The 14,355-nt window shown below is 42.5% G+C and overlaps 1 protein-coding gene across 2 annotated transcripts in view; it reads left to right on the top strand.

Moving 5' to 3' along the window:
- The window catches only part of LOC125167821 (protein FAM169B-like), a 91,229-nt gene that overhangs the window by 47,256 nt on the left and 29,618 nt on the right, over positions 1–14,355 (top strand). For both annotated transcript variants that reach the window (XM_047862564.1, XM_047862563.1), the window contains exons 4-5: positions 2,422–2,507; positions 8,446–8,623. In XM_047862564.1, the coding sequence (XP_047718520.1) occupies positions 2,422–2,507; positions 8,446–8,623 (264 nt within the window). The remainder of the gene's footprint in view (positions 1–2,421; positions 2,508–8,445; positions 8,624–14,355) is intronic.

Raw genomic sequence — 14,355 nt, 5'->3', positions numbered from 1 at the left:
TGGCAATTTGGGGTGCCTGGGTGGCTCAGTCAGTTAAGTGTCTGGCTCTTGATTTCAGCTCAGGTCATGAACTTGAGTTTCTGAGATCAAACCCCATGTCAGCCTCTGTGCTGATGGCATGGTGCCTGCTTGGGATTCTCTCTTCTCTCTCTCTCTCTCTCTCTCTCTCTCTCTCTGCCCCTTCCCTGCTCATGCTCTCCCTCTCCCTCTCTCTTAAATAAATAAACATGAAAAAAAGTTTTTAAAAAATGGCAATTTAATAAAAGGGGGTATAAAAAAGATATCAGAGGGGAAATTGTGTGGTACATCCAGACAATGGAATATTATGTAGTGCTAAAAAGATTTTTGAGATCTCTAGCCATGAGAAGACAAGAAAGGAATCTTAAAGGCATATTACTATGTGAAAGGAGCCAGTCTGAAAAGGGTTGCATACTGTAGGATTCTAACTATATTACATTCTGTAAAAGGCAAAAGTATAGAGACAGTAAAAAAAAAAAAAAAATCAGTGCCAGGGGTGGAGCAGGGGTAGGAGGAAGGGGTCAATCGATGAAGACCAGAGAATTTTTAGGGCAGTGGAAATACTCTGTAGGATACCATAATGAGAGAAGCATGTCATTACACATTTGTCCAACACACAGACTGTATAACAAGAGTGAACCCTAATGTAAACTATAGATGTTGGGGGACTATGATGTGCCAGTGTAGTTCCATCAGTTGTGACAAATGTTCCTGCAATGGTACAGATAGTGACGGTGGGGGACACAGTGCGGATGTGCGGGCATGGGGTGCCTGGGAAGTCTGTGCACCTTCCTCTCAATTTTACTATGAACCCAATAAAACTGCTGTAAAGAATGCTCTTAATTAAAAAATAAAAAACCACAGGGGTGTGTGGATGGCTCAGTTGGTTAAGTGATGGACTCTTGATCTCAGCTCACGTTATGATCTCATGGTTCATGGTATTGAGCCCCGAGTCAGGCTCTGTGCTGAAAGCACAGAGCTTGCTTGGGATTCTCTCTCTCTCTCTCTCTCTCTCTCTCTCTCTCTCTCTGTCTCTCCCTCCCTCCCCCTCTGTGCTGTCTCTCTTGCATGCACTCTCTCTCTCAAAATAAATTTAAAAAATTAAAAAAAAAAATAAATAAAATAAAAAACAAAACAACAACAACCAGAAAACAATCAAAGTAACTTTGGTGTTTAAGTGGAATCCTTAAGCAAGGAAAGGAGGGTTGCCCAGCAGGGGGGCAAGAGGCAGAGGCCATGACTGGATTTGCCTTTGGAGTGACCACTCAGTAGGGATGGATCAGTGGGGGAAACTGAGGCAGGGGGTCAGGTGAGGTACTGTCATGGTCTTCTGTGCATGATGGCCTGGACCCTGCTGGCATCTGGGGCTGGCTAGGAGGGCATGGGGCCCATCACGAGGTGGCAGCAGCATGGAGCGGGGGAGGAGGGAGACGTCTATTAGCTGTCACTTGGCCCTGTGCTGGGTGTTTCCATCCGATCCTCATCAGAACTTGTCAGCCACCTCAGGTGATCAGTTTGGGCAACTCTGATGATTTTGGGGCTCAGTGAGGTTGAGGTGTTCCAAGGTCACCCTTAGAGTAAGTAGCAGGGCCCATGTCCGAACATGGAGTGGGCAGAATCCACAAGCTTCAGGGGCTGTGTAGCCTGGGGTGGGGTGGGGCAGGAGTGGTTGGAGGAGAGACGTCTCTTCCTTCTGCAGATCCAGCCCCAGAGCCTCCTTATTCACAGGCACCCCTGCCACCCCATATTCTAACAGCTGACTCATTTCTGGCCTCTGCGAGAGAGCACTGTACTTGGAGTCCAGTGGCCCAAGGGTGGACCCACCTCAGCCGCCCCCCCCCTCCCCCCCCAGCTCGCTGCCTTCAGGTTACTTTACCTCTCAGAGCACTGGTGTCCTCAGAAAAATGCAGGTGACAGTTTCACTGTGAGAAGGGGAAAAAAAAATCATGGAAAAAAAGCCGGGGCCAAGCCTGGTGCTGAGGGCAACGAGAAGATGGTGTGTTTGATGCCCTGCCATAATGTTGGATTTGACTAAGTGGGGAGTTCTGAGTTGCAGCCCATAATTGGACCTTGAAGGAAAAAAAAAATGTAATTCTTGGCCATCGAATTTGTGAGCAGTGTGGTGTGTAGCATGTTTTGCCCAGTAGCATGGGGACACATATATCTCGTTTTGGAGCCGGCAGCGGGCCATCTGTGAAGATCTCTGTGGAGTCCCCTTCAGGTGAGAGGGGTCACTCTGTCCTGCTCAGTGCTGTCAGAGAACACGTTCTAGAGCTATCGCCCGCGTTACCCACACATCCTCCTCCTTTGCGCCTCTCTGGAGGTCGCGTGATGTTGAAACCGCCTCTCCGATGGCCTCGTGGCTGTGTGCACATCATCATTTTCTCTTGGCTTTCTCTTTAGTTGTGGCTGTTTACATACAGGAGGCCTGGTGGGCCACCGAAGATGTGCTGCGAACCTCTGATCCTGCCCGAGAAGGTCTGATGAAGGTGAGGGCATGTAAATTTCCATGGATATTGCAAAACAGGTTTCAAGGCACTGTGCTTATTATCGTGTTAATAATCGAAAGCAGTCTCCCTTTGTGGATTAGTCTCCTAGGGCGGAAACAACTGGAATGTATGGTCTCAGTCCCCTGAGGCTACAAGCCTGAGGGCCACGGGAGAGAATCTGTTCCACGCCTCTGTCCTAGCTGTTGGTGGCCTCAAGTGTTCCTGGACTTACGGTCATCTTCCCTTGGTGTGGGTCTGTGTCTGTCCAGGTCCCCCTTTCTATATGGACACCAGCCGTATTGGATCGGGGCCCACCCTAATGACCTTGTCTTTTTTTTTTTTAACATTTTTTTTTAATGTTTATTCATTTTTTTTTTTGAGAGGGAGAGACAGAGAGTGAGCAGGGAAGGGGCAGAGAGGAGACACAGAATCCAAAGCAGGCTCCAGACTCTGAGCTGTCAGTACAAAGCCCGATGTGGGGCTTGAACCCACGAACCACGAGAACATGACAGCCGAAGTCGGATGCTTAACCGACTGTTCCTCCCAGGCGCCCTCCCCCCACCCCATGACCTCATCATCTTAACTCGATCATCTGGAGACCCTATTTCCAAATAAGTCACATTCGCAAGTTAGGACTGCAACATCTTTTCAATCTAGAATACCCTGCCGGTAGGAAAAAAGAGTAATAAATGGTCGTGTGCAACAGACATCTGGCTATTGGCAAATCTGTCTTACCTTCCTGAGTGGCCCCTCGTGTCTTAGTTTTAAAACTTTAATCTAAACGATCTCTAGTGTGTAGGAGAGTTCTGCGTATTGCCTCCAAGTGCTGTCTATTGGTGCTTACCATGAGTCAGACATTGTGTTAGGTACTCACCTGTGTGTTACCTCAGACTCTGTGGGGATTATCTACTTTTAGAATCTTAAAGGTTTTGGTTTTGCAGATGAACACATTGAGGCTGAGCCACACAGCTAGTAAGTGATTTAACCGGACATAAACTCTAGTCTCTTTGAGATCGGGCATGGAGGTCTTTGACGGGCTGTGGTTTTTTGGAGCAGTTGTAAAGCCAAAACCTAGGATGGCAGGGGTAAGGGCAGGTGCCCCAGCAGCTCCTCGGAGTCCCTGTGGCAATCTCTCCACTGAAGTTTGGCTCGGGCAGAAGCTGAGGAAAAAGGTAGTAACTAGTGAAGAATTTAGACTGTTTATGTCATGTCTGCCTGTTTTCATTTGATTGGCACAGTTGTCTTCATTCCGTAGGTGCTTCTTGGCAGTCTTGAAATGGTGGATGTGTCCACAGTCCACGTGATCTCCCTCACTGGGTCCTGTAAATACTAAATGAATTATCAGTATTCTTTCAGGTTTGGTTTAGAAAATGAGCGGATAAATGTGTACTCTAAATTGCACCCTTTCAAAGCATATAATTGAGTGATTTTCAGTATTTGCACAGAGTTGGACATCAGTCACCATTACTTGATTCCAGAATGTTTTCATCACCCCAAAAGGAAACCCCTTACCCATCAGCAGTCACCCCTCATTTCTGTCTTTCCCCAGCCCCTGGCAACGAATCTGCTTTTTGTCTCTACGGATTTGTCCATTCTGGACATTTCACATCCATGGAATCATACACTAGGTAGTCAGTCTTTTGGGTCCGGCTGCTCTCACGGAGCATGAGGTCTTCAAGGTTATTCCACACGGTAGCACGTGTCAGACCTCATTCCTTTTTGTGGCTCAGTATTATCCCACTGCATGGATAGACCACGTTTGGTCATCCATTTATCTGTTGGTAGACGTTTGAGTTGTTTCAGTTTTTTTGGCCATTTTGAATAATGCCACTATGAACATCTGGGTGCGAGTTTTTGCGAGGACATATATTTTCAGTCATCTTGGGTATGGACCTAGGAGTGGAACTGCTGGTAAGCGGGACTGCCTTACATTCCCACTGGCAACGTCTGAGGGCGTCCATCTTCCCATGTGTCCCTGATACTTCCTTACTGTCTTTTTTTTTTTTTTTTAATGTTATCTATCCTACCCAGTGTGAAGTGGTATCTCATTGTAGTCTCGATCTGTATGTCTCTGGCTAAGGATGTTAAACATTTTTTCATGTATTTGTTGGCCATTTGTATATCCTCTCTGGGAAAATGTCTATTGAAATCCTTGGCCCCCTTTTTATTTAAAAAAAAATTTTTTTTAGTGTTTATTTGTTTTTGAGAGACAGAGACATGGGACGAGTGGGGGAGGGGCAGAGAGAGAGAGGGAGACACAGAATCCGAAGCAGGCTTCAGGCTCCGAGCTGTCAGCACAGAGCCTGACGCGGGGCTCGAACCCACGAGCTGTGAGATCATGAGCTGAGCCGAAGTCGGACACTCAGCCGACTGAGCCACCCAGGTGCCCTTCCTTGGCCCCCTTTTTAATTGGTTGGTTGGCTTTTTACTGTTGAGTTGTAAACACTTTTTCATGTATTCTGGGCACAAGTCCTTATTGCATACATTGCAGATACGATTTGCAAATACTGTTTCCCAGCCTGTGAGTTGCCTTTTTCATGCCTGTCCCCCTCCCCAGCTTTATTGAGGTACATCTGACATAAACGTTGTGTAAGTTTGAGGTGTACAACGTGTTGATCTGATACGCTTACATATTGCAACATGATTCTCACCATGGCGTTAGCTAACGCCTGCATTCCATTACATAACTGCCATTTTTTGGTGATGAGAACATTTACGATCTATTCTCTTAGCAACTTTAATATAATACAGTATTATTAGCTATATATGTTATCATGCTGTATACTAGATTCCCAGAACTTATTCATCGTACAATTGGAAGTTTGTACCTTTTGACCAACATCTTCTCTTTTCTCCCACCTCTAGCCCCTGGTCACCGCCATTGTATTCTCTGTTCCTAGGAGATCGGCTTTTTCGGATTCCACACGCACGTGAGATCATGCAATATTTGTCTTTGTCAGACTTATATCACTTAGCATAATGCCCTCTGGTTACACCCAAATTGTACACAGCAGGATTTTTCAGGTCCGATTTTAACTGACTGAAAAGATAGTGTTTTGTAAAGGGTCCCACCGTCCCCCCCCAAAACTGGCAAATGGCTTGAGATTCAGCAAATGTGTGTGGGGGACCCAGTGGGGTGGCCTGGTGTACCCGTTTGTGTTTCTATGCTGGTCCCTTTCCACAGGTGGGCCAATGGTATTTAGTGGCTGGGTGTTCTGAATGCCAGGAGGAGTCTGATTTGCTCTTTAAATCATTTTTTTTTTTTTTTCGAGAACAAGAGTGGTCACTTCTTCCATGTGTCAATTCTTCTGTGTTTAGATGAAGAAAACCCCAAATTTTCTGAAAATGTGGCCTATGTTGTGAACAGAAAGAAGCTTGGATGTTACTTGCACTTAATGAACCATGTTGTAAAGATCTAGCTGTCCCCAACTGTCTGTGGATAGTTTCCCTTTCCATTTGTAGAACTTCAGGTCTTGACATTTATTTATTTTTTTCTTTTAATCACATTTTGTTTCTTAGCCAGCTCTTCTTTGTAAATTACCAAAAAAAAAAAAAAAAAGGTTAATGTTCTTTCTGTTAACATAATTAGTGCTCCTAATTGAGGGATTAGAATTGGATCTCAGTTTTGTATCTTCAGAAACGTTTCTAAGTCAGAATCACATGTCACCCATTTTTTTCCCCCCTGTAATGAAATTGGACGAATTAAGTGCCTTTTCTTTTTCTCCTTTTTCTCCTGCCAGTTTTTGATTGGATATTTCCCTTCTGCCAGATGCAATCTGCTTTTCTCTTCTGGCTTTCCTCTGAACTTTTTGGCTTTGTAAGTTGAAAAATATAACCTCCCACATCACCCTACTCAGGTTTTGTGTGACCAGCTCGTTATTCTTAAAGTCTGAACTTGATTTGGCCTGCTACTGTCTGAGATACAAAGTTGCGGTGGCTTCTCAGAGTTAAGCTGGTGTGGTTTTCACAAAGCTTTTTCTCATTCAAGATTTGGCTCCAGATGAGGGTGAACTATTTTGCATTCTGGACCAATTAATAAGTTTATTGGCACTGAACACTTTGTGCCATTTGCTAGGGTGCTGCAAGCTGCCTTGTTTTTATTATCAGAGCACTTGCAAACAAGTGTTTTTTTCCCCTCCCCTTCCCCCAAAACAAGTGTTTTAAGGACCACTTAGGCAATCTTCTCCCTTGACCACTGGAGGAAACGGAGGCTCAAAGAGGTTGGGTGTTGCTAAAGAGCTCCCCACAAATCTAGGCTGTAAAGTCAGTATCATAGATGACGACGATGATGGTGATGATGGTGATGATGATAAAACTTTAAGGGATAAAGTATTCAATATAAAACTAAGCATAGATACTTATGTGAAACTTTCCCAAAGTCTTAGTTCTTTTTCTTTTTTTAAATGTTTATTTATTTTGAGAGAGAGAGAGTGCGCACAAGTGGGGGAGAGGTAGAGAGAGAGAGAGAGAGAGAGAGAGAGGGAAACAGGGAACCCCTCTGCAGCTGTCAGCACAGAGCTGGACTCGGGGCTTGAACTCATGAAACCGTGAGATCATGACCTGAGCCGAAATCAAGACTTGGGTGCTTAACTGAGCTGCCTAGGTGCCCCTGCCAAGTCTTAGCTCTAATGCATGAAGATGCAGAAAGGAACCATGAGCTGGGCTATAGCAGGTGCACTGGCCTGGGACTCAGAAGCTCTGGCCTATTTTGAGCCTGCCTGTCTCTGGCAGAGCCCTCATTCAGCTGTCATAAGTCCTCTTTGGAATGAGGCAGGGAAATCAATACATGTAGTCACTTACCCTCTTTGAGTTTCAATTTCCTTACCTATGAATCAGGACCTCCCTGGCGTGTGGTGACAATGGAATGGGAGCTTGTGGGTGGAAGTCACGGCCCAGTTAATGGCATTGCTGATCTCATGGTGACGCATAGGACGGGGTGACCAATACCCACACACGTAGGCTGTCACATATCGGTCTTGTCAGAGTGCAGTGCTTTCTGTTCATCGATAGTCGATTGGGTTCATCCCAAGTGTTTGCTGGTGGTTGCCCGGAGGACTGCAGTTAGGACTCTGACCGTATCCGGGCTCAGTCGCACAGACTGGGATCGATTAGCTATGTCTGCCGTGGGTGTAGGAGTGGGACGCCTCTGGTTATGCCACATATTTGCCACCTGTGGGCTATACAAATGCAGAAAATTTTAACAGGCAGAGGAGCGTAAAGTCATTTTGACTTGTTAATGCTAAAACTCTGTGTGGGCCTGACCTTGACCACATACAAATGCCTCACTTGTGACATTGGGATGGGCAAGAAGTGGTTTCATCTTACTGCCTTAGAACAAGATGAGCCACAAGATGAGCCTTGACTCCCAGTAAGTCTCTGAGATTGGGACTCTAGTGTGTGCTCCAAATCTATCACATCACAAGCCATTGAAAATCATCTGCTTTTGGTGTAGCCATTGATCTTCCCCAATTCTTTATCCTCCTTCTGAGGGTCAGAATTCTGGGGCGGTTGTTAAAAATGGAGGGTGGGATGATTTCCAGACATGTCTAGTCAATCTGCTGAAATGGCTTGCCTGGCCCCTTCCAGAGGTAACTTCCTGTTTTGTTGACCAGCAAAGGATTGTTCTCTCTTTCTATTTACATTCCACATCTGTGGCCCTGGGGACCCAGGAGGCCCCTCTGGCACTGCCCCTCACTCCTGGAGGCCGATGGGTGCGAAAGGTCAAGGTTGTGAAAACCTCTGTGAGAAATTATGATTCACAGTTTGGCTCCTGAGCACGGAAGGAATCCTGTAATGATGGCGCACACACCTGGCCCCGAAGCGTGGGTTGATTCCAAGTGCAAAATTTATCGCGTGTGATTTTCCTCTCTCACTTGCTTGTTCTTTCTTTCTTTCTTTTTCTCCCTCCCCCCGCCCCCCCCCCCCCCCCACCTCAAAGGTTCAGTCATTCGGGGAAAGGATTGTGCTTTTCATTCTCAACGTCGTTATTTTTGGAAGATTGGAGAGAAATTTGGATGATGGGGACATGTTTTTTTTACCTCACCCTGTGAAGGAGCAAGCGAAAATTCTGTGGCGGGATGGAGCAGCTGTTGGGTTTTACACAACCAAAAGGAAAGGTAAGGGACACGTGGCCCTCGGGGTGAGGGAGGCTCTCGATGTCTGCCTGCTGTGGAGGACCCCCCTTAGCACAAGTTTCCTTGGAGAGAATATTCTGGCACAGGAAGTGTTGCTAATTCAGCTGTCCTGTAAATAAACCCAAGGTATGGATTTCATTTTCTCAATTCTCAGTCTACTGGCAAATAGGGTGAAAAGCGTGTTCTTTTGATTCGCAGGCACTGCCATGTCCCTCATAAAATGCTTATTGCTGTTAATGGTGTAACATGACTTTGCAAGCACAGTGCTCTTCATTTCTTTTCTTTAATGTTACCAATTAGCTGTCAGGAAAAATACCATTGCTAACAGCTGACATGTGCCGAAAAAAACACACTGGATGCCAAGATTTATAGACATTACCTCAGAAGAGGGGGAGGTCGGCCATGATAATAAGGTTAGGGTAAAATACTGGGACTTATTTTTTAGGGGCTGTGACAAGAAGTGAGTGTGATACTAGACCATTTTGCCTCAGGGATTGCTCTCGTCTTTAAAGTTGCTTTCTTTAATAGTTTCTTGAATATTTAAAGGCTGTCAACATCTCTAATCCAAATGGTCCCAGCTCTCTCCTTTAGTTCTTATTGAGTTCTAAATTTTAGCAAGAATGAAGTTTCCCAGGGAACCACCACAGAGATGCTGTTCTCTTGAGTTAAGTGTTTTTCTCAGGGGATCGAAAGGCTGATTGTGGTATTGAGCTACATTCATATTGTGTGTTTGATCCACCTGTCCAGAATGGAGTAAATCTGCATTTCTCCCTTTTTTCCCCCCAGCTCAGTGTGAGATGACCAGTTTCCCATGCAAACAACTCCTTTAGTTAATTATTTGTCAAGGTCAGTCATACACACTTAAGTACCTGTGTCTTTCCGCTCCTTTGATCACCATAGCCATTTACTCTTGGATTTCAGCGCACCATTTTGCTTTTCCAAGTGGCTCTGTTCTTTGGTCATTTATTTATTTATTTTTTTTTTAAAATTTTTCCTTCAACGTTTTTATTTATTTTTGGGACAGAGAGAGACAGAGCATGAACGGGGGAGGGGCAGAGAGCGAGGGAGACACAGAATCGGAAACAGGCTCCAGGCTCTGAGCCATCAGCCCAGAGCCTGACGCGGGGCTCGAACTCCCGGACCGCGAGATCGTGACCTGGCTGAAGTCGGACGCTTAACCGACTGCGCCACCCAGGCGCCCCTTGGTCATTTATTTTTGATAGACCAAGAGATCCAGAGAATAATTAAAATGGAAGGGAAACTTCCTCTTTCACTTTCTAAACATTTTTTTTTAACATTTATTTTTGAGAGACAGGGCGAGACAGAGCATGAGCAGGAGAGGGGCAAAGAGAGAAGCGAGGGGACACAGAATCTGATGTAGGCTCCAGGCTCTGAGCTGTCAGCACAGAGCCTGATGCGGGGCTTGAACCCATGGACTATGAGATCATGACCTGAGCCGAAGTCGGACGCTTAACCAACTGAGCCACCCAGGTGCCCCCCTCTTTCATTTTCTAATAAATGGCTGGTCTTAAATCTGTCACAGTATCATTTGTGCCATAGACATCCTACTCATAGTGAAAATGGTTAACAGATCCCACCTTGATGTGTGAGAACCACAGCAATGGGTGAAAGGAGTGTGTGACCTTATCTCTCCAGCACCTTCTGTTGCACCTTGTAGCAGCGATAAACCAGGGCATCGTTTTGTGAGGATGAAGTACAGGTTGGTTGTGGCTGCCTCGTTCTTCCCAAAAGCAGACCCAGACCTCAGAGTGAAGGGGAGGACCTTAAGATGTCAAGCTGAGTCTGATGATCAGACTAAGGTGCTTGGATTTCTGCTTCCTCTTCATTTTTGATGAATTCCACGAATTTGCTGGAAAGTTCTCTGAAGCTGCTTCCTGGGTCATGTTGTTTTCATCCATGAGCTGATCTTTTAAGTGGCAATTGACTTTTAGTTACTCAACAATTTATTGCATTTGGGAAGTACCAAACCAGTATAAAATCAAATAAAGAAAATACAGACTTCTGGTATACATTGCCAATTAAAACTTTTTCTTTTTAAATTTTTTTATATTAATCAGCAAAAAAGTTTCATTTCTTTTAAGGACAAACAATTAAACCACATCCAAGGCCTTAACTTACAGACACAAACCAAAGTAGCCATTTAAAACATTAGTTATTGAGGTACAATACCTACACTGGGGGAGAATGCTTCGCCATCTGAAGCTTATATCAAACTTTGCTTGATCGACAACTGAACTCTGCTGGTGTTTGGGTGTGGTTGAGGGTAAGAGGGTATCTGCAAAACCAAAGGAGAACAGCTGTGTTCCACAAGTACTGAAACATTTTAGACTGCATTGTGGGGACAGGTTCCACGCTGAACGGAAGAGGGATGATAAAAGCTATATCCCTCTCCTAGGGCATCAGGCTGTCTTGCAGAGTGCCACAGCAGAAAAGCGGACCTCCCCTTGCTCACGCTCAGTGAATTCTCTGCAGACCTTTGCAGCTGGTTTACCAGAAAAGGCATTCATCCATCAAGTTCATAGAGATGGCCATCCACCATGAAAATTCACTTTGTCATCTCCCCGACATTGGCCTTCCTGTGCCATGGCATCAAGGACTGCCTCAATGGCCTCATTCTGCTCAAAGCATTTGGTTTTGTCTTCAGGGGACAGCTTCTCTGTTTCAGGACTGACCCTTCTCAAACTCCAGTTTGCCTTGGTTATTGGCCACTGAATGTATAAGTCTGATGGTACCACAGGGGTTCCTGATGGTCTGCTTCATGAAGTACACCTTAGATCTTTTTTTTTTTTTAATAACTGCTGTTGCTTGATTAGCTTAGTTTTAGAGAGAGAATAAAACTATTTCTGTTAGAATAATTATATAGATACTGCCCACAACAATGTATGAGAGTCAGTAAATATTTTAGTCCATTTCTTTAACCGGGCCATTTGCTTATTATTGAGCTTCGTGGTTTCTCCACATGTTATAGATGTAAGTTCTTTATCAGATAATGTATTGGAAAACATTTTTATTTTGGCACAACAGTATTTTTCAAAGAGCAAACATTTTAATATTTTGATGAAGTCTGTCTTATCAGTTTACCACTTTTCATTATTATTCAGTTCAAATATTTTCTAGTTTACATTGTCATTTTTATGAGTTGTTTTAAAGTGGTTTTTAATTTCCAGATATTTGGGGGCTATTCCAGATGTTTTATTTATTTATTTATTTATTTATTTATTTATTTATTTGTTTCTAATTGAATTGTTGCAGTATGAGAATGTAGTCCGTTGCATTTTAATATTCTAAAAACTATTGAGAGTTGTGTAATGGCCCAGTATATGGTCTATATTGGTAGACATTCCCTGTGGACTTGAAAGAATGTGTGTATTCTGCAGGTATTGGTTTAGTGTTCTGGAAATGTCAGTTGGGTTAAGTGATTGATAATATCATTCAGATTTTCTGCACTGTTACTGATATTTTTTGTCTAGTTCTATCAATTTCAGAGTTTGTTGAAGACTTTATGATTATGAATTAATCTTTTCCTCATTTTAGTTCTATCAGTTTTTACTTTATGTGTTTTGAAGCTTTGTTATGAGTCAAATCTATATTTATAATTGTTCTACCCATCTGATGTATTGACCATCTTATTGTTTTGAAGTTCCCATTGTCTTCACTAATATCTATTATAAAGTCTATTTTGTTTGATATTAATATATAGCCACTTCATTTTTATTATAGTTACTGTTTGCATGGAATACATTCTTTGTAGCTTTTTATGTTTAGTCTGTTTATGTCTTTATTATTTGAAGCATATATTTTATTGACAGCGTACAATTGACTCTTTGGTTTTAAATCTAGTCTTAAAAGTGCCCCAGTGCTTTTGGGACACCTGGGTAGCTCAGTCAGTTAAGGGTCCCACTCTTGATTTCAGCTCAGGTCATGATCCTGGGTCGTGGGATGGAGGCCCACATCTGGCTCTATGCTGAGCATGGAACCTGCTTGAGGTTCTCTCTCCCTTTCCCATTGCCCCTGCCTGCTAATGTGTGAATGTGCTTTCTCTCTTTCATCTAAGAAAAATAATGTCTATGTTTTGATTGGGATGTTAGTCCGTTTACATTTATTTATTGATTTGGTTGTACTTAGGCCTTTCCTCTTGCAGTTTGTTTTGTGTTTTGTGTTTTTTTTTTTTTTTGTTCCTCTGTCCCTCCTTTATATCTTCTTTTATTTTAATCAGATGTTTTTTAGTATTTCATGTTAATTTCTCTGTTGGCTTTCTAGTTCTATATTTTTGCATTTAAAATTTTTTAGATGTTGCTCCAGGATTACATATACGTCTTAAACTTTTCCCAATTTACTTAGATTTAATATTGAATTACTTCAGGTAAAATATAGAAATCTTGCAATGGTGTATTTTTGTTTACCCCTCATTTTATTTACATAGAGTATTGTTATATATTAGATCTGTTTATTTTATAAACCTATCAATGTTGATTAATAGTTTTTAATAAAGTAGTTATATCTTTTAGAGATTAAAAAATAAAAGAAAAATATAGTTAAAATAGTTACTCACATACTTACCTTTAGAAAAAATTTTTTCGAAAAAATTTTTTAACATTTATTTATTTTTGAGAGAGACAGAGACAAAGTGTGAGTGGGGGAGTGGCAGAGAGAGAGGGAGGGAGACACAGAATCCAAAGCAGGCTCCAGGCTCTGAGCTGTCAGCACAGAGCCCGATGTGAGGCTCGACCCACCAACCGCAAGATCATGACCTGAGCTGAAGTTGGACGCCCAGCTGATGGAGCCATGCAGGTGCCCCATTTAGAAAAATGTTTTTAATATAGGTCCCAGTTGTCATCCAGTGTCATTTTTCCTACAGGCTAAAGTACTTCTTTTAGAATTTGTTGTAGTGCAGTTCTGTTGGCAACAAAAAAACAGTCTTTGTTTACTGAAAACATATTTTATTTCATGGGCATATTTGAAGGATAGTTTAGCTGGATATAGAATTATTAATGAAAGCTTTTTTTTTTTCCTTAAGTGCTTTTAATATGTTTTTCCAGTCTCTTCTGGCTTTCATAGTTTCTGGTGAGAAGTCATCCGATTATTTATTGTTATTCCCTCATACATAACACATAGTTTTTCTCTGACTGCTTTTTTTGTAGTTTGACTGTGGTATATCTAGGAATGATTTTATTTTTGTTTATCTTTTTGGGGGTTTGTTGAGTTCCTTGAATCTTTAATTTATCTACCATCTTTTGGAAGTTTTTGGCCATTATTTCTTCAATTTGTTTTTTATGCTACTTTCATTCTTCCTTTCCTGGGGTTCTAGTTGTATGTATGTGAGGTACTTCATAATGTCTTAAGTTGTGTCTTAGAGGTTTTGTTCATTTTTCTTCAAACATTTTTCTCTCTTTGTTGGGTAATTTCTACTGGTATATATTCAAGTTCATCTGCTGTCTCCAATTTGTTGTTGAGCCATTGAAAATTTTTAGTTATACTTTTAACTCTAGAATTTATATATTATTTTGCAGTTGCCATTTCTCTGTTGAGATTTTCTATATATTTCCCTTTAATTTTTTGAATTATTTTAATTCTTTGAATATATTTGTAAAGCTGTTTTGAGGCCTTTGCAAAATGCAACATCTAGGTCTATTTAAAGTGAGTTATATTGACTGCCTTTTTTTTTTTTTTTGTCCTGAGTATGGGTCACACTT

This window comes from Prionailurus viverrinus, chromosome B3 (genome assembly GCF_022837055.1).
Source record: "Prionailurus viverrinus isolate Anna chromosome B3, UM_Priviv_1.0, whole genome shotgun sequence".
Taxonomy (NCBI): domain Eukaryota; kingdom Metazoa; phylum Chordata; class Mammalia; order Carnivora; family Felidae; genus Prionailurus; species Prionailurus viverrinus.
This window is presented reverse-complemented; position numbering and strand designations above follow the sequence as displayed.